This window comes from Polypterus senegalus, chromosome 1, assembly GCF_016835505.1.
Source record: "Polypterus senegalus isolate Bchr_013 chromosome 1, ASM1683550v1, whole genome shotgun sequence".
NCBI lineage: Eukaryota > Metazoa > Chordata > Cladistia > Polypteriformes > Polypteridae > Polypterus > Polypterus senegalus.
The window spans coordinates 247,610,040-247,630,430 of NC_053154.1; the positions used below are offsets into that span (position 1 = coordinate 247,610,040).

The window sequence follows — 20,391 nt, forward strand, 5'->3', positions numbered from 1 at the left end:
GCGCTGATCAATGTAATCGGTGTACCAGAAAATCATGCATTGACAGAAGTTCCCCTTTGTTTGTAATGGAAAGTGTGATTAAATGCGTGATTTTTTAACGCGTTATGGAGCACATGCATCGAAGCTTCTCAGCTGTGCTTGTGCTAAGAAAAGGAAACATTTTAAAAATAACATAACACGATTGTCAATGTAACCTTTTGTAAGTAGTGCCTGGAGGATTCAGTGTGGAGAAACTCTAGAGACAGCGTGTGTATTTACTTGTGGATTTTTCTGTATTTGGTGGCAGCGTCACAAAGTTGGTTCCTCAAGACGGTGTTAGCTGCAGAGCTCAGCTCACAGCGAAATGAGGTGAATGGGAGGGGAGATGATTACGTGACTCCCCCACCCGCCTTAACTGTCAATCCCCCACAAACACAGTCTCTCGGAATTTGCATAAGCACAGCCCTTCACCTACAATTTTAACTTAGTTACAAAGTGATCAAAATTCTCGTTTATATCCTGCGTCCTCTCATTAAACTTGTATCCCGCATTACCCGTGGGCATGACAAACGCCAGCGGCAGCCTGTCTATAAACTTAATTTAAACTTTAGGTTTACACCATGCTTTGTTTCCGAAGTAGCAGCACTCATGAATATGGTTGTATATGACACTCGCTCGCTTCTTATTGTTTCGCTGCCATCTCAATTATATAATGCAGGGCTCGCAAAATTTCAAAATCCCTGGTAGCCCTTCGGGCAGGCACTCTTCAGTTTTTGGTAGCCCAAAATAAATTTAAGTAGCCCGAATAAAAAAGATTATTTTTAATGTATAATATTGTAAAGGAAATAAAACATCAATCAAAAAATTGTTAAAACACAAATTACAACAACTGTATAAAAATTACAATCATCAACTCAAATATTTGGTTCTAATTGAACAGAAATTTCTATGAACTTGTAAGAACTGTGTAGAACATGAATCAGTCTGTGTCAGATTCTGAATCTGAAATTTCCACTGAAGTCACGGATGAGAAAATGCCACTCGACGTTGAGGGCATAGCATCTCCTCCATCAGCTTTCTCTTCCTGTGCATCGGCCTCCATTTCACTGCTCTTTGTTCTTGTCGGAGTTTTATGATCCAGGTGTCTTGAACCTTTTCCAGAAAACATCCAGAAACAAATTGACTTGTCAGGGCAAAAAGATTCAACTGTTTCCCCATTAATGGAGAGTTGCATGCAGTCATTCAGTGTTTCAGGGTGTAGAGAGGTACGATGTGTTGTCTTCACTCGGTTCATGCAAGAAAATCCTCTCACAGATGACTGTTGATGGACTAAGTGTCAGCATTAATTTCACCAGCAACAAGATATGAGAGAGGTGTTCTGGATTCTCAGAGAGGAGATCTCTGTACAAGCAATCAACTACCTTGCTACCCCGGTGTTCTGCAAGCCACATTTTAGATCCATCCATTCTTGTGGAATTTTCTCTTCTCTTCCTCATCTAGCAAACTGGCAAAATGTGTGACAAGATAATCCACCTCTTCATTCCCATAATTTGCCAGCTCTTCTCTGGGGTATGGAAGAGTGGAAGGGTCAAAACTTTGAAACAAGAGAGAGGCTTTTCACGCAGATTTTTAAATCTATTGTCCATATACTTGACTGAGTTGTCAATAATCTTCTGAATCTCTGCACCAAAGGTGTCTTTGTCTGTACCCTCACCTCTTCTAGCAGGTCGCTGACTTTTGTGAGCTGAGTTCCACAGTAGCAAATGCTACCATCCTCGCTGCTGTGAACTTTGTGTCCAAGGTTTTCTGGTATTCTCCTGGTTTTGTTTTTAGGCTGAGTAAGCGTGATGTGGTGCTCTCAACTAACTGATTTGTTCGTGTGATGTTTAGGTTATCATGCTGAAAATCAGTACAGCACTTGGATAAGATGGTACTGTAGTCCAACATGAAATGCAGGAAGCGAACAAATTTCTCAGTCTTCATCTCCTGCACCACCCCCTTAGCTTTGGCTGCATCCTCGGACTTGACATCACTTCCTCCTGCCATGTTCTCCATATGAACAACAGTGGGAGTGTAATTTTTCCACAGCCTTCAGACATCTCAGCCGGCTTGGAAGCCACCGTGTGCTCTTCAGGCCACTGAAATGTGCCAGTTTCTCATTTAGCAGTTCACTTATTTCTGTCAGTTCTCTTCGCTTCTTTGGGGAATAGTAGTACATCTTAAAGATGGTTTTCAGTGTACCTTCAAATTTCACCAGGTACTCACAGCCTTTCACGCTATCCAGCACGGCTAGCTCTAACTTGTGTGCCACACAGTGGATTGTTATGATGTGGGGTATCCTCTGTTTCAGTCTCCCAGCTACTCCTGTTTTCTCACCCATCATCACTGCAGCACCATCAAAATTTGCACACTACTTTCTTTTTCCATGTGTCTTCTCTGATACCCATGGTGTTCACTGCTTCATCAATAGCCTCTAAAATACCTGCAGCATTTGCACTCTTGACTGGCTGACATTTGATCATGTATGTGGATATGTCACCATTATCTCTCACATACCTGACATGAACCAACTCCTGTTCTATTATACCAGTGTCTGTACTGCCATCTGCAAGAATGGATAAGAACCTGCTTTCTTGAATTTCCTTTTCAATCTGGTCTCTTGAAATTTGTGCTATTGCTCCAATAAACTCTCTGCAAGCATGGTCATTGAGGTAAGTGGAACCAAGATCTAGGCCATTTGCTTTTTGAAGTTTGCAAAGACTGCTAAATTTTGCCAATGGTAGTTCACTCTTTGCAACATAGTACGCTGTTCTAAACAGCTTTTTCAAGACTTCTTGTTGTGCTTGGTTTATTTTTAGTATGGTTTTGCAATTGGTGTTTGTTCTGGGAAAGATGCTGCAGACTGAGCACCAATGCATTTCTTGTGATGCAGAGATTTCTCATGGGTTTTGATAGGGTCTTTCCTAAAATTACTGGTCCCAGTAACAAAGGCTTGTCGAGTCAGAAATGAGGGAAACTCACGACACACCCGGCAGAACATTATGTTATTTAGCTTGTCATATTCCAGCCACAGAAATTCTTTTGTCCATGAAACCAAAAAGCTGCGCTTTCTTTTTGCCTCATAGTCTAATTTGTCATAACTTTTCCGCTTTGTGGTAGGCTTTTCTTTGGCTGTCCCTTCTTCACCCTGACCTGTCTTCTTTGGCTCAGCAGAACTAAAATACCTGCGTAAATCCATCTATTTTACACACACACACAACGGTCAGCGATTTTTTAAATTCTCTGCGCAATCAACCTCTATCACATGTTTAAAGCTTGCTGCGGGAGATTTCACTTCTCACTTTTGAATAGTAAACCAATGAGTGATAAGACGATGTCAGAGGAATTGGTGCGCAATTAATCTGTCACTGACCAATCAGTACTGCCGCTTTCTATACACAGTTGCTGATCGCAAAGTGAAAGTAAAAACAAGCGAATTTAAACGCGATTTCAATATTTCACATATTGACAGTGGCTTATCGATGCCCGTAATTGACATAATTACCCAGCTACATTTGCGAAAGAATGCAAAAGCATTGCCATATATTTTTCCTTCCTATGATAGCCCGACGGGCAGGGCTGAGATAGATTTTGGTAGCCCGACTGGAAGACACAATAGCCCCGGGACGTCGGGCTAGCGATTTTGCGAGCCCTGTAATGCATGTTTTCTTCAGCGCTTTTTGGAGCTCTTCCTGGTTTTCTACGTACTGCATTGATAGTCAGTTCACATGATTACGTGGGAGGCGTGATGATGTCACACGAAACTCCACCCCCCACGGCTTTCGAGCTCAACTCCATTACAGTATATGGAGAAAAATAGCTTCCAGTTATGACCATTACGCGTAGAATTTCGAATTGAAACCTGCTCAACTTTTGTAGGGAAGCTGTAAGGAATGAGCCTGCCAAATTTCAGCCTTCTACCTACACGGGAAGTTGGAGAATTAGTGATGAGTCAGTAAGTGAGGGCTTTGCCTTTTATTAGTATAGATAATTGAAATTGTAGTCACATTCTCCATTGCTCTCTGGTTTGGTCCAACAATGGCACACTCCAAAAATAAATTACAGCAAGTTGTAAGGTTTGCTGAGAAAATAATTGGCTGCGTTCTTCCATCTGTTGCAGAACTGTACACATCTTGTGTTACTAACCATTTCAAAATGATCACCAAGGATGTCTCTCTCCCTGCTCATCACTTGTTCCAAAACCCCCCCTCCAGTAAACACTTCAGGTCAATTAAAACTAAAACTAACAGACACGTAAATGCTTTCCTTCCCAAAGCCAAAGCCCTCTCAGACCAGTAATGTAGCCTGTCATCTTTGCGTATTCACGTGTTCTGTCATATACTGCTTGCAGGTGTGTAGGCACAGTACATGTATGTCTGTGAATACACACTGCACACTCACACTTTCATTTGCACATCAAGAACAACATTTATTTATATAGCACATTTTCACACAAATGTTGTATCTCAAAGTGCTTTACATGATGAAGAGAGAGAGAGAGAAAAGAAAAAAAATAAAATAAAATTAGAGAACACTAATTAACAGAATAAAAGTAAGGTCCAATGGCTAGGGAGGACAGAAAAAAAAAAAGCTGAAGAAAAAAAAATCTACAGGGGTTCCAAGGCCACACAACTGCCCAGCCCCCTCTAGGCATTCTACCTAACATAAATGACCTCAATCAGTCCTCATTGTATTCAAGGCTCACATGGAAAAACTTTATGATTATCATCATTTGCACATCTCCTTTATAACTGTACTATTCTGAACTTTGTATAAAGTTTTCTTTTTTAACTTATACTATTTATGTTCTTTGTATGTGCTTTGTGCTATGTTATAAGCAGCTCCAAATCTACCAAGTCAATTTCCTGAACATTAACTGCTGGTGAATAAAAGTGATTCTGATTCTGAAATGCAAGCACTATTAGACTCTACTTTACATAAGTGTCTGAAGCTGGTTTAACAGAAAAAAAAAAATATCCTGCAGCATTTTTATTAATTTTAGTTAAAAGCAAATAATAATCCATTATAGTGCTTGGTGGTATGACCAAAATTCTATATCACGGTATTTTTCAAAATGATACTTTTTTCACAGTATGAGACGGTATTTTTTTTCCCATGTATGAATGGATGTTAGCCAGTCTTCTGCAGTAATTGCAGTGGTAAACGTGGTTAAGAATAACCTATTCCAATGTCATGAACATTGCAGAAAAAAAAAACATTTTAATGTGCACACAAGTATTAATACAAGTTTGCATGGCCCCATAAAGTGATAGTTTTCAGGGGTGTGGCACTAATGAAGAGAAGGAATTACATTGCATGACAGTCAAAATACAGAACCTTTTTATTGAACAAATTTTGCAAACAACTTAAGCTAAAATTTTTACAACATATTTTCAACCATCCAAAGAGCCATTTGGACTTAGTAAAACATTCAGAGGTGCTTGTCAAAAGTTGTATTGCACTGAACATGTCTTAGAAAAGGCATAAATAGTGAATATTTTTTGTAATCCATCTACATTTTCTGTTAATGTTAGCAATCTCAGACCACTGACAAGGTAAAGTGAATTTTTAAACAACTTTCCCATCATTAAACTGCATAATATTTAAATTAATAAATAATAGCAATAAAATAAATAGTGCAACTTCCAGTAATAATACTATTACTTCAAGACTTCAAAACTAGGTGCATTACACAGTATTCACCCAATAAATATAAAATAAAACAAGTGCAACTTGGTGAAACATCTTTACCAACTGAACCATCATTAAGGCAAATTGCACTAATATGGACCTTGCTTCAAGCTAAGCTATATACGTAAATAATAAAACTGCAACTTGCATTTATAATACTATTTGTGGTATAGCCCTACGGAAGCGTATTAGGGCCACAGTGAAGAAAAAAAATGACTATACGTCGAAAATAAAAAAAAAAAAAGTCGACATGTTGACTTTATTCTCGACATTTCCACTTTAATCTTGATGCTTATGTAGAGATTAAAGTCAACATTTCCACTTTATTCTGTTTATTTTGTCATTAAAGTAGAATGTCCTAAACTTCTTCCTAAAATCAATGTTTAATTTACTAGATTTTCTCAAACCCCCTTCCTCTGCACTAAAAGGAGGCGCAGGCATGGATCGCCGTACAGAATACATTCACTTCATGATATTCCTGGTCTCTAAAAATTTAGAATGCATGTTAGTGAGGCGGTAGTGCTGCTCACTCGCCGTAAGGGTTCCCCAGGTGTACATTCGTTGTACAGAACTTTATGGCAGGTGTGACTAGGCTTCAGGAAACTGGGTGTATGAATGGGTATCACACAGGTTTATCTTAAATATTGTGTAAATGTTGGGTTCATGATCTGGTGGTTGGAGACACGAACACAGACATAAATTGGTGTTCTTCTGAGCAGGCTTTCATTATTGCATGCATGCTATCTCTATCTGACATACCAAACCCCTAGTTTCTATCCTTCCTTTTCTTTCTCCTCATAACCAATCACCACACGATAAAACGTCTTTGTGAAATTAAAAATAGCTATAAACTTAGACCACAGAGTGTTCGGAACTTAAAAAAAAAATTTTCATTATACATGTTTAAATATGCCATCTATTCAGGATTGCTCCAATCCCAGCAAGCATTGTGTGTGAGGCAGGAGCAAATCCTGAAGGCGCCAGCACATCGCAGGGTGAATACTAGGAACACATATATTAGCAGGGTCAATATAGCATAACAAAACCCCACATCCTACTAGGGCTGGGCAAAAAATCGATTTCATCGATTTATCGATTTTGTAGTTTAAAGCGATTTTTATTTTGCAAACTCGAGTTTTTTGCCACAATAGTTTTTTCGGACTTTTCCGCGTTTCGTCCTTGTTGGTTACCGTAGCGATATGAGCCAGCCCCCGCCCCGCCTAACACAGTCAAAACAACATGGCAGCGTGTAGCAGAGAACTACTTCCAAAGAAAGGCACAGGTAATTCCGTAATTTGGAACTGGTTTGGTTTTGATGCAGCAGACGAAACACAGAAGAAGCCTTGCTGCAAAATATGTTTCAAGGCTGTTGCTATTGGAAGCAGCAGTACAACAAATCTTTTCCAGCACCTGAGGAATAAACATCCCGAAGAATGGGAGAAGTGCAGCCGACTCCGTAGCGTAAAACGGCTCCTCTAGCACACCTGCTAAAAAGCAAACTACACTTCCAGAGAGCTTTACAAACTGTGTACCTTATGATAAGAACGGAGCGCGATGGAAAGCGATTACAGAGGCGATCACATTTTATATTGCCACAGACATGCTGCCAAGTTATTCTGTCGAAAAGCGAGGCTTTAATCACATGCTGAAAGTATTAGATGCGAGGTACCTTGTCCCCAGTCGCAAGTATTTCACCGATGTAGCGCTGCCTCACCTGTACAATACAACTCAGGAAAAGATCCGCAGTGAGCTGGAAAAGATGCAGTTTTACTCAGCCACAATGGACCTGTGGTCCAGCCGGACGATGCAGCCATATCTGAGTCTGACGGTTCACTACATCAACACTAGTTGGACTCTGCGCAGCTTCTGCCTTCAGACAGCGTATTTCCCCGACAACCACACTGGTGACATAATTGCCCATGGCTTAAAAGATGCTCTCAGCTCCTGGGGACTTTCGGAGGAACGACTCGTCTGCATGACAACTGATAGTGGCACCAACATCATAAAAGCCCTTAAGGACAACAACTGGCCCAGCTTGCAGTGTTTTGGCCACAGACTCCACAACGCTATAGGTAAGAGTTGGTGTAAGAATAAATAGGTGCACATACTCGCACATTGTAAAGTACTGTTTGCTTATAATTTAATAACCAGAACATGGTATATATTTCAACTGGTTTACACACATAGACTGGGTTACATAAATAAACCTGACTTTTCCTTAATCTGCATTCATTATACATTATGTATTAAACTGTGTTACAGCTATTAAAATTGTGATAAAAGTACAAAACAATTTTGAAAACTCACATAATCAAATATATAGTTTAAGCTTGGAGTGACAAAAAATATACTAAATATCTTTTCACATTTATTACAGAGAATGGTGTGAAGGATCCAAGGATCGATCGGGCCATAGGGGTCTGCAAAAAAGCTGTATCAGCCTTCTCCTACAGCTGGAAAAAAGGCGAGACATGACAGAGGTGCAGGCTGAGCTTGGACTTCCCCAGCATCTTTTGATCTCAGAATCCCCAACACGTTGGGGGTCTCGTCAAAAGATGATTGAGCGCTTTCTTGAGCAAGAGAAGGCAATAACTCGTGTCCTGGGTGCGGACAAGAAAGCGCGTCATCTTGTTCCCACGTGGCAAGATTTGGAAGTATTAGAAGCCACCAACAAAGCAGTAAAACCTCTCTAGGACTTCACTGATGCACTGTCAGGGGAATCATATGTCAGTGTGTCATGCATCAAACCAGTGCTGCATTTGTTTAAAACAAGTCTCCTCCTACCAGAGGAGGAAGATTTGGAGATAACAAAAACAATCATGCGTTACCTCGAAAGTAAATACTGTGATTTGGAGAAAGAGTAACTTTTGGACATGGCCACACTTTTAGACCCGAGGTTCCGTACAACCTACATTGATGCAAGCAAACTGGAAGTTGTCAAAAAAAAGAGCGGTGTCTGAGATCTCTGCTCTCTGCAACTCTACCACAGAGGAAGCTGGTCCCTCAGCTGTTCAAAAGAACACCCCACCAAAAAAGAAAATGACTCTGGGTGCCTTCTTTAAAAACAGTGCACCATCCACCACGCCACACCCACAATCTGAGAAAACAAATATTGAGACTGAGCTTGCAACGTATTTCCTTATTCCAGACATAGAGCCAGACACAGATCCTCTTGAATGGTGGAAGCTGCATCAGCCCAACTTTCCAAGGCTAAGCTTACTGGTTAAAAAATATCTTTCTATTCCAGCCACTAGTGCCCCCTCAGAGAGGGTATTTAGTGTGGGTGGGGGAATAGTTACCTGCAACCGGCCTGCCTTAAGCCAGAGGTTGTGGACAGGCTCATCTTTCCTGCAAAAAATGTTTAGAATGAGCATGCACAATGTTTCAAAGATCTAACAAGCACGTGTTTTGTTGTTATAGATAAAAGTTTACATTTGTTCATTCTTTCAGCAGGCTATATGTCTGCCACAGGCATGTTTCATTTTTTATATTTACACTATACTGAGAAGAGTTTATTTTTTTTAATTGTAATGTTATATGTTACAACATTTGTAATTATCTGATTTCTTGAACAGAAAATTTAAGCTACTGTGAAGCTGTTGCACTTTTGCTTAAACCTGGGTTAAAGCTTGAAATTGTTGAATGACAGAGCCTCATTTACTTTTTGTTTTGGGATTCGACGCATTTTAACTCTTGAGGACAATCATAGCAATAAAGTTGCACTTTTGACACTATATCTGATGTCTGCAGCCATTTTTTAAGTGCATTGGAAAAAAAATCGAAAATCGAATCGAAACTCGAATTTTTCTTTAAAAATCGAATTTTTTTTTTATTAGGCAAAATCGCCCAGCCCTACATCCTACATGACTTTGAAAGGAAACTGAAGCACGCCGATTAAACCCACCAGAAAATTCAAGGCAGGGAATCACCCGGGACCCCCTTGCTGCGAGGCAGCAGTGCATCCTCCACGCCACCGTGCCCCCACGATTAATACATGCTTTATTGCATTTCATCATGAAAATTATATCAAGTATTTATCTTAGCATTCTAAATGCTCAGGGAGCAGGAATATCATGAAATTAATATATTGTGTCTGGCAAGCGCTGCCTGCGCCTCCAATTAGTGCAAGAGGAAGTCAGTTTAAGAAGCACCTAGTGATTACCATGGCTCGGGCAACAGTTAACACAAAGTATTTAATGTGCTATATAACTTATGATGGGGTTTGAAAAAATCTAGTAAATTAAATATTCATTTTAAGATGAAGTTTAGTTTACGATGTTCTACTTTAATAACAAATTACGAGAATAAAGTCAGCATGTCGACTTTATTCTCATCATAAGTGTCAAGATTAAAGTGGAAATGTCGAGAATAAAGTCAACATGTCGTTACAGTATTACACATTACCCAGGTACGTTATACAGTATTGACAAAAAATAAAACAAGTACAACTTGGCTTGCAGTATTATCCAGTAGTATAGAAACAGTATTCACACGTTTGAACATAATGGTCCACATCCGACCTTTTAAAACCAAAGTATCTCCAGACAACAGATGCAGCTCCTTTTTTCGGCAAAAGTTCTTCTGTTTCATCATGTTCAACTTTATCATCTGCTACAGCTTCAGTTTCGGAATGTTCTCTGTCCATTTTCACCGCTCAATACCTCCACTAACACATGTACTCCGTTGCATGCGTGATTAGTGGTGTAGCAGTGAAAAAGGTCCCCCCTTAAACAGTTTCCCGCTGTGCCATGTTCCGAAAGTTGTTTAGGCTTTTAAAACCGGTGTTGCGGTATAAGAAAAAATTATATCATAAAAATAAAAAACATTTTTTGGTATGAACTGGTATACCGCCCAGCACTAATCCATTATTAATTTTAATTAAAAGCAAATAATAATCCATACATTCAAATCAAACTTAACAGAACCAAAATTCAACTCCCACTAAAAAGAAAGAAAGAGAGGAGAGCCAGCCAACAAAACAAATCTTTGAAGCAACAAGAAAGGAAGAGTACCCTTTTCCCCAATATAGAAGCTTATTCTAAAATGTTATTGATTAGATCCTGCCATAGTTTAGAAAAACGTTTGAACAGATCCTCTGACTGAGAATTTGATTTTTTCCAATTTCACATAGTATAGGACATCACTTACCACTGCCTTAAAGGTAAATGGGATGGGATTCTTCCAAATGAGCAAGATAAGTCTAAATGCCATTAGTCAGATAAAGGCAATTATGATTTTTGTTTGTCCTTCTCTACTTTAATCCCTTCTGGGAGTATACCAAACACAGCTGTTAATGGGTTAAGAGTGATTGTGACAACAAGAATATCTAATAGGCAAAGGTTTTTGTAGTAGTAGTGGAAAAGTTGTGTAGATGTGGAGTTATATTTGAAGCTTAAATGCTTGTACGATGCAAAAACATTGCTGATGTACAAGTCTCTAAATGTTTTAATGCCACAGACTTTCCAAGCATTAAATATTGTGTATGTTTGAGAGGGTAGAAAAGTGATGCTCATGCACAGGAGCAACAGATAAGAGCTTATCTGTCTTAAAAGTGCTTCCCTTAAATTGTTTCTATATTCTGATTGAATGAAGGGAAACTGGATTATTATTGTATTGATGATAATTTGTATTCACTGGGACACAGAGCAGGGAATATCAAGAAGTACAGGTAGTTCTCGACTTTATGAGCTAATTCATTCCAAATTAGCTGAACTCGTTAATTTAGAACTACCACTAAAGCGGGAAGTATTTTCCTACATAAATATTATAAAAATGAAGACTTTGGTTCCAACCAAAAAATTTTATCCTAATGTTTTGTCAAATTAATAAAAGGAAACACACGTATTATCAGAATTGACATTTCATAAAAACTAAATTCATATTTAAATAATAAAAAACCCCTTGATAGTAAAACAAACACTTCTTTGCTAGAACTATAACATTCAATTTTGGTCACTTTGATTTTCAGCAGATTGGGTGTTTTTTTTTTTCTTCAGGAATGCTTCCAGAGTTGTCCGTTTGCCAAACTGCTTTTTTTCTCTTCATAAATTTGCTGATAACAAGCACAATAATTTTTCAAATCTGCCTTTATTTTTGCATTTAGCTAATCAATTGGATCTTCAATGTGTTCAAAAGCCTCTTCGACTTCTTTGAATGTCAAGTTGGGTGTGGGAACTTCATCTTCCTCTTCCTTAAAGTTTTCACAAGCTACCATTTCGAGTAACTCTTCAGTAGTAAGCTGGTCAATGAGGGCTTCAAGCAGATCTTTTATGTGACATGCAGAAGCTTCAACATTTAACTTTTCACCAATTTGGACAATTTCTTCAGTTTCATGCTATGTGATATCCTCAGGTTGTTCAACCCCTTCAAAATCAGCAATCAAGGGGACAAAGTTTTTGCCAAACGCTGCTCATAGTTTTCTTCAAAATTCTATTCCATGCATGCTTCATGGTTGATGGCATCTAAAACAATGAAGTTTTTCTAAAATTCTTTAAGAATAGGTACCTCCTTCTGTATCCATGGCTTTAAAGAGAGTTTCAAACATTTCCTGTAAATAATATGCCATAAAAGTTGCAAGAACACCTTCATCCACAGGCTGAAAGAGTGAGGCTGTATTTGGGGCTAAAAAAATAATTTTATCATTTGGATGGTGGTTTTGCAGAGCAGCTGGGTACCCATGTGCATTATCCAAAATTAAAAGGATATGGATGGGATTTTTTTTGCTCTCACAATATTGTTTTACCTCTGGGATGTAATGATGAGGAAATCAATCTTCAAAAAGTGAAATTAACCTTAGAGTACATGTATTGATATTTCAATAAATGAAGCTGGAAATCGTCCATCCCAAGTACAAACAAAAAAGAAAAATAAGTTAAAAGTAGCATGTCCTATAGTATTTTGCTTGTAATGGAAAAACAGCTGGTGTTAAATCAAAGGTGATATAAAGCTAAGTGAATAAGTTCATATAAACGTCTCTGTACTGACATTCTTTCTAAAAGTTAGAAACATATAGAACTGAAAAGACATTTAAAAAAAAAAAATCACATTACCTTCTGAAAGAAATCCTCGCCTCCATTGTTTTTCCCTTCTGAAGCAGCTGTGGGGGGGGGAAACAAATTTAATCAATTAAATGACATGTGTACATATTAACCAAGCAAAGATGTGCTCAACAGTAGGTTTTATAAATGGATTAAAACACATACATCAAACATTAGCTCTTTCCTTAAAATTTGTGCAATTTCAGTTTCCAGATAACATTCTGATGGGCAGTATGGGAGGCATGAAATACCCAGCACCTCTCAAAACATACAAGTTTGCCAGACAGAGGTTTTCTTTAAGATACATACAGTACTGCTATTGCAATGTGGAGCTAACACAGCTCTAACTTTGTCATTAATTTTTTCAATTACACTACCGTCATAAACCCAATAATTAACAATGACAAAAAAGCTTACAGATATCCATTTTCTTACATAGTGGTGTCAAGACATTAGTTTCCTTTATATAAAAAAACAAACAGCTGGGCACTCAGAAAGTAGAAGGCAGACACATCTCAGTTATTGTAAAGAAGGCACACGAACATCTTAGGAAAGCTTGGTTGTCTCCATGTATGCTCACCAGCTCTGACAGGTGCTCAGTGGATTCTATGACTACTGGCTGCTTTACAAATTAGTGTACCTATTCAGCTCTACAATGCAAAGCACTACAAAGAATAGTGAGGTAAGCTCACAATATCACCAAAATAAAAAAAAGCTCCCTTACGTTTACAAAATGCATAAGAAACAATACCTTAGAAAGAACAACAGTATAATCAAAGACCTCTTCTCTCTGGCCCTGTCACTTTACTTCCTTCTCTGTCCCAGCAAATGAAACAGGACTACAGGCACTTGCACCACTCCTACTGACAACAGAGCAAATATTTCTGGTATACATTGCCTGCTATTGCTTTTAGTGTGTAGTGTTCACTTTACCATACATGTACAGTATGTACTCACTATTGCCTGCACTGTACTATTGCATCTAGTACATGGGAGAAATGCAGTAAAAAGTTTTATTGTTCTGAATAGACATGGCAATAAAATCTGAACTTCTTTAACTGTGTTGTTTCATTTGCATCCTGATGCATATTACTCCAATTCGCATATCTTGTTCAGTGGTGCCTAAAACATATAAATAAAATGAAAACTGGAAGCTGAAATTCTGATCCCATCATAACATTTGCCTTGTATACAGCAGTACATGTGGCATATGTAGGAAAAGTAAAAATAAGTTCGCTCTGGGCAACCTTTACCACAATTAATTCTTCACCAATACACACAGAAAAAGCCCCAATAGCAAATTTTAACACAGAAATATTTACATTTGATTTTAAGCATATAAAAACAGGGGAAAATTTTTCTTTACACTCAAAACACAAAAGTAATCACTAGTTATGCTATTTATTGGGTCCTAGACATGAATACAGACTAAGATATCACTTGTGTAAAGCCTTTAATCCCTTACTTTGTACTGTATCTGGAATTTCCTGCTCCGATTCCAATTTCTTCCCAGTGCCTTAAAGCATTGTTTAAGGTTAAATGGCACTAACACTATTAAATTGCAATAAATGGGTGTGACAAATATTAGTAGACAACTAAATGGATGTTGGCAACAAGACTTCAAAATAAGTATAATTCAAAACACCACCAGAATTACAGTATTTAGTTGGAAGAGGTAGTGCCGTAATATTAATCACAAATAGATTTAATGGCTAGAATAAACAAATTCTACTGTTCTATAGAAGATCTACACTAGTCACGTCATACTTGGTTATTTTCTGAATTAATAAACAGGGCATTATTAAGTCATTTAAAGCTCAACTGATGCTACTTCCAAGGAAAAGATCTGGCCCCCATAACTAAAGACCTTGTCAAATGGTTTTCAGAATTACCAGATTTTCTTTCTTACACAGTAATGCAGAGAACAGTCTATTTTAGTGACTGCAGGTTACCGAATCATTCATTCTCTAGAATTATGCTGGACTTATCCCATTATTCTTTACATACTTTTGATAATGCATCACACAATTTTCAAAATTACAGATCTGTAGAAACTAGAGTAAGCTATTGGGTATACACTTAAAAATCCTTTAATATGTAATGTTGGTTTGTCTTCCTACAAAAATTGTTAAATCACATTATATTAAAAATGTGCTTATACAGTGCAATAACCTGAATAAACCACCACCTAATAGCACCTAAACTATGAGCAATGTTTAAAACAGAGTAGTAGTATATTTATATAGCGCCCTTCACAGACAAAAGGTCACAGAGCACAGAACAGCAAATACAGTACAAATACAACAGTTAAAACAAAACAAACAAAACCAATAAAAATAATAAACAAACTGGAACTATTCAGCACTGAGCTTGGTTAGAAAGAAATATTTTTAGTTTTTTAAAAGAATCAACAGACTCGGCTCCACGCAGACCACAAGGCAGGCTATTCCATAGTATTAGTGCTACAGACTGAAAGGCACAATCCCCACGAGTTTTTAGCCAAGTGCTTGGGACAACTAGAAGGGACTGTTGCCCAGATCTAACAGCCTGACAAGCTGTATAGCATTGGAGCAGGCAGGTTAGGTACTCAGCAGCTTGTCCATACAAAGCTCTGAAAGCAAGTACCAAAACTTTAAAATGAAGTCTATAAAACATTGGGAGCCAGGGCAGTGTGTGGAAAATGGGAATGATATGATCACTCCGGGAGTTAGGAGCCTGGCAGCTGCATTTTGAACTAACTGAAGACGTGAGTGAGAGAACTTGCTCAAACCCATAAAGAGAGCATTACAGTAATCAAGCCATGATGAAATAAAAGAATGAACAAGCATTTCCAAATCTGATTTTGAAACAGCATTTCTTAGTTTTGAAAGATTTCTTAAATGAAAGAAACATGAGCGGCTGACTGATCTTACATTAGAACATTAGAACACTCTAGACAAGAACAGGCCATTCAGCCCAACAAAGCTCGCCAGTCCTACCCACTTATTTCCACCAAGAAAACATTAAGTCGAGTTTTGAAAGTCCCTAACGTCTTACTGTCTACCACACTACTTGGTAGCTTATTCCAAGTGTTTATTGTTCTTTGTGTAAAGAAAAACTTCCTAATGTTTGTGCGAAATTTAACCTTAACACGTTTCCAACCGTGTCCACGTGTTCTTGATGAACTTGTTTTAAAACAACAGTCTCAATACACTACTAATTCCCTTCATAATTTTAAACACTTCAATCATGTCACCTCTTAATCTTCTTTTATTTAAACGCTATAGGCTCAGCTCTTTTAATCTTTCCTAATAATTCAACCCCTGTAGCCCTGGAATCAGCCTAGTCGCTCTTCTCTGGACCTTTTCTAGCGCTGCTATGTCCTTTTTGTAGCCTGGAAATCGAAACTGCACACAGTACTCAAGATGAGGCCTCACCAGTGCACTATAAAGGTTGAGCATAACCTCCTTGGACTTGTACTCCACACATCGTGCTATATAACCTAACATTCTGTTAGCCTTCTTAATAGCTTTTGAACACTGTCGGGAAGTTGATAGCGTAGAGTCTAGGACTCCTAAATCCTTCTCATAAGGTGTACTCTCCATTTTCCAACCACCCATTGTGTGTTCAAACCTAACATTTTTACTTCCTATGTGTAATACTTTACATTTACTGACATTAAATTTCATCTGCCACAAATCTGCCCAAGCATGTATGCTATCCAAATCCTTCTGTAATGATATAACGGATTCCAAAATATCTGTTAATCCACCTATCTTGGTATCATCTGCAAACCTAACCACCTTGTTACTTATATTCCTATCTAAATCATTTATATATATTAAAAATAGCAGCGGCCCTAGCACTGATACCTGTGGAACACAACTCTTAATCATCAAGTGTCAGGGACTGGTCAAAAATAACCCCAAGGTTACATAGACTCAACTTAACAACAGGAGAGACAGAAGATAATTTTAAACTAATCTCAGAATGAAGAACAGGAGAAGCAACAATTAGTACCTCAGACTTTCCTAAATTCAACTGCAGGTAATTACTACTGAGCCAGTCGTTAACCTGAGACAATCAACCAATGTGACCAAATATTAATTTATTTAGGATTAAATGAAAAATAAAGCTCTACATCATCTGCATATAGATGATACAAAATATCCTTAAAAGATTTAAGAATCTGTGATAGGGGAAGAATATATAAAGAGAAAAGTACACGTCCCAAGAACCGAACCCTGTGGCAGAGTCAGATGAAAACCCAGCTACACCGACTGAGAAACTCTTATTCGACAAAAAGAGAACCAGTCCAAAGCAGAGCCAGAGACACCTAACAGCTCTAGTCTATTAATAAGATCCGATGGTCCCCTGTATCAAAAGCTGCAATAAGATCTAACAGTACAAGCACAGAGAACCGGCCTGCATCAGCAGCAATTAAAAGATCATTTAAAACTTTTAGAAAAGCTGTTTCTGTAGAATGTTGCCTCCGAAAACCAGATTGAAAAGAATCAAAGAACCGCTGCTCCTCTAAGAAGGCACAAAGTTGCTGTTCAACCACTTTTTCTAAAACTTTTGCAATAAAAGGCGGTTTTGAAATTGGCCTGTAATTACTCAAAATAGAGGGATCAGAATTAGATTTTTTCAACAGCGGTTGAATAATAGTATGTTTAAAATACGATGGAACCACACCAGATCTCAAGGAGCAATTTATGATATTCAAAAGGCACGGACCTATGTACAACTCGAAGAATTTAACATTAATGACATTGGCAACAGGTCAGTAGGACAATGATTAAGGTTTCATCTTCCTGAGCAAGTCAGAAAGATCAGAAAGTGAAACTTCTGAGAAAACAAAAAACTCAGAACATGAGTTACTAGTTAAGACAGCTGGAACAATATTAGCCCAAACAACACTAACCTTGCCAATAAAAAATAAGAAAATTTTACAGTCACTATCAGAAAAAACCTGAGTAATAGATTGAGATGGAGAAATAATATAGTCAATAGCATCAAATAGCACTTTGAGATTATGCTTGTGAGTCTCAATCACTAACCAAAGAATTAAAAGAAGCAAGTAAATCCTTTAAGTACAAACGATGAACTTCCAGATAAGTAGACTTCCATAGGTGCTCTGATTTTCGACAGGGACCCCTGAGATTAAGAATGGAGTCAATCACTCAAGGAACTGAGGGGGTAACAGAATTCTGCCTGATTTTAAGAGGAGCAAGCTTATTCAAAATATCAGTACAATGGTCATTAAAACATTGAACTGCTAATTCAACATTATCAACATTACTGCCGGCATCAGATGACTCAAACAAATCAACAAACTGATTAATCACTGATTCATTAATGAAACGAGTATGCCTAGAGTTAACACAAGGTGACAACTCTAAAGTTGAAGACAAATCAAACAAAACACATTTATGATCACTAAAGGTTACATTACAAATTGTAACATCATTCAAGCTCCATAAGAAAAAAACAAATTATTTGTCTCAGAGCAAAACATAATATTAATACTTTGACATCCTAAATAATAACTTATTATATGCATTAAAGTAGCTAACCATTAACAAATACACAGGATTATGACATGTTTCTCATACAGCCTCCCTAGGTCAGTCCTGTCATGGACACAGTCCTACAACCTTGTCCTTGCCAGTCTAGCCACAAATTTCAAAGGTTAGTAACATAGCCACACATGTAGGATTATAATGTATGATAAAGGAGGTGGTTTATTTAATAAGTAGTTCCTTTAAATCAAGTGCATGTCTACCCAAAAGCATCAATATGATCTATAAAATATGTATAGATATTATGTATTTTTTAATTAAAAAGAATTCAGGTCTCTGATCTAGAAGAACAAAAGAAAGCAAGATGTACATCCAAGCTGAGAGGTATTATCATCAATGATTTTCTGCTTGTATAAAAATGTTGCTTATTTAACTCCCAATATATACCGTTATGTCTGACAGATTAGTTTTTCTAAGTACACCAGCTTTGTCCCAAAATTGTGCATATTATGTTACTGATAATTTTTGAAGGTAGACTAAATAACACTTCCACAGTAATTCTGTTCTTAAATAGGTTTTTAATACTGTTCAGTACACACCATATGTTCTTCAAGTTATCTGTGCATTATGGTGATTTTAAGAACATCAAATGAAAATATTCTAAAATTATGTATATTCGAATTGTATATATACGCACTAATCATGAAAGCTGTATGCATTAGAAAATGTCAGATTCATGGGTGCTTGCTTGACATTCCTTGCTTTCCTAAAAAAAATAAGTAAATAAATGCTCTTAATGTTTTGGTGTAGTTAAAACAAAATACATTGTGTGTTTAAAATGCAATAAACTGCTATTTCTCTTCGTCTCTTGCTTATCAACCACATACATTTAAGCCTACTGTTCTAATCCCTGTTTACTTCACACAAAATTTTAGAAACAACAAGCACATACATGACGACATTTTTTTTTTTTTTGCTTTTTTTGCCATCAAATTGGCTTCCATAAAAAATGTACACGTTATAGATGGCCCTATTAGGTATATATGCTGTAGATTTTAACACACTTCCCCAAAAAGCTAAGAATTCATAACAGTTCGACCATGGTTATGAAAATTCATGGAGGTTCTTAGATTACCTCTTCTCTCCCCCACCAGATTACAATGCCCTAAAAACAGAATAGGAACTTTAATTTGGTTAACTGCACCTGCTGGAGCACATATTGCATTATGCAGTGTCACCCATATTATTTCAAAGCTTGTAAAGGAAAAGAAAAAACATTCAGTTTGACCCAAGGCCCCTATTGTTACACAGTAACAACCTAATTACATTTATAAATGTATAAAAGCAATTACTTTTCTCCGGTGGTTATTTCTGTTGCTACATACACTTAAAATCAAAAGTAAATTATTCATATCATACTGTTTAAGTAACTAGTGGGGTGGTTATTGTTTCTGGTTCATGATTATTCAGGCAATATCAACTTCTACAAGAATGATCCAAACACAACAGGCAATGGTCAATTGCATTTTCAGTTCAATTTATTCTTATAAAGCACATTTTGCATATTGTGGCTATAAGAAGCATCTTCAATGTTAATTAAATTTCAGGTTTTGCTTTAGTTTTTCCTGTCACAGAAACTAAGGAATAATGCTTACAGGTATAGGTGGGCACACACTTTATCCACGCATCTTTGCAGAACAGTTCAAGCTCAGACAAACTGTGAAGCACTTTCCTGTGCAAAACTCTTTTTATATGTTTCCAAAGACAGTATTGAGAACATGGCTCTTGCTGGACCATACCAGATCACTGATCTACCCTTATAGAACCTTATTGTTCCAAAAGCTTCCTTACATAGGACAGCAGGTTGATATTTAGAGCTCTTTATTTTCCCCTTTATCCTGACAAATGCCCCAGGCCCCAATGATGACAATTACCTCCACAGCATAATGCTGTCATCACCATGCTTTTCAGCAAATAATAGTAAGTGTAATGTGTGCAGATTATAGTGGAATTTTTACTTTCATATCTAACCACCCACATTCTTTTGATGATGAGCTGTCACATTACTACCAAACAGAGCTTTACATAATGAAGGTCAGAAGTTATATCTTGGTCATAAAACATTTTCCCCAACGTGGTTTTGG

The 20,391-nt window shown here is 37.5% G+C and overlaps 1 protein-coding gene across 1 annotated transcript in view; it reads right to left on the minus strand.

Annotated features, from left to right (window-relative positions):
* bicc1b (BicC family RNA binding protein 1b) overlaps nt 1-20,391 on the minus strand; it is a 394,885-nt gene that overhangs the window by 247,277 nt on the left and 127,217 nt on the right. Inside the window, exon 2 of the mRNA XM_039771563.1 lies at nt 12,759-12,805. Within this exon, the coding sequence (XP_039627497.1) occupies nt 12,759-12,805 (47 nt within the window). The remainder of the gene's footprint in view (nt 1-12,758; nt 12,806-20,391) is intronic.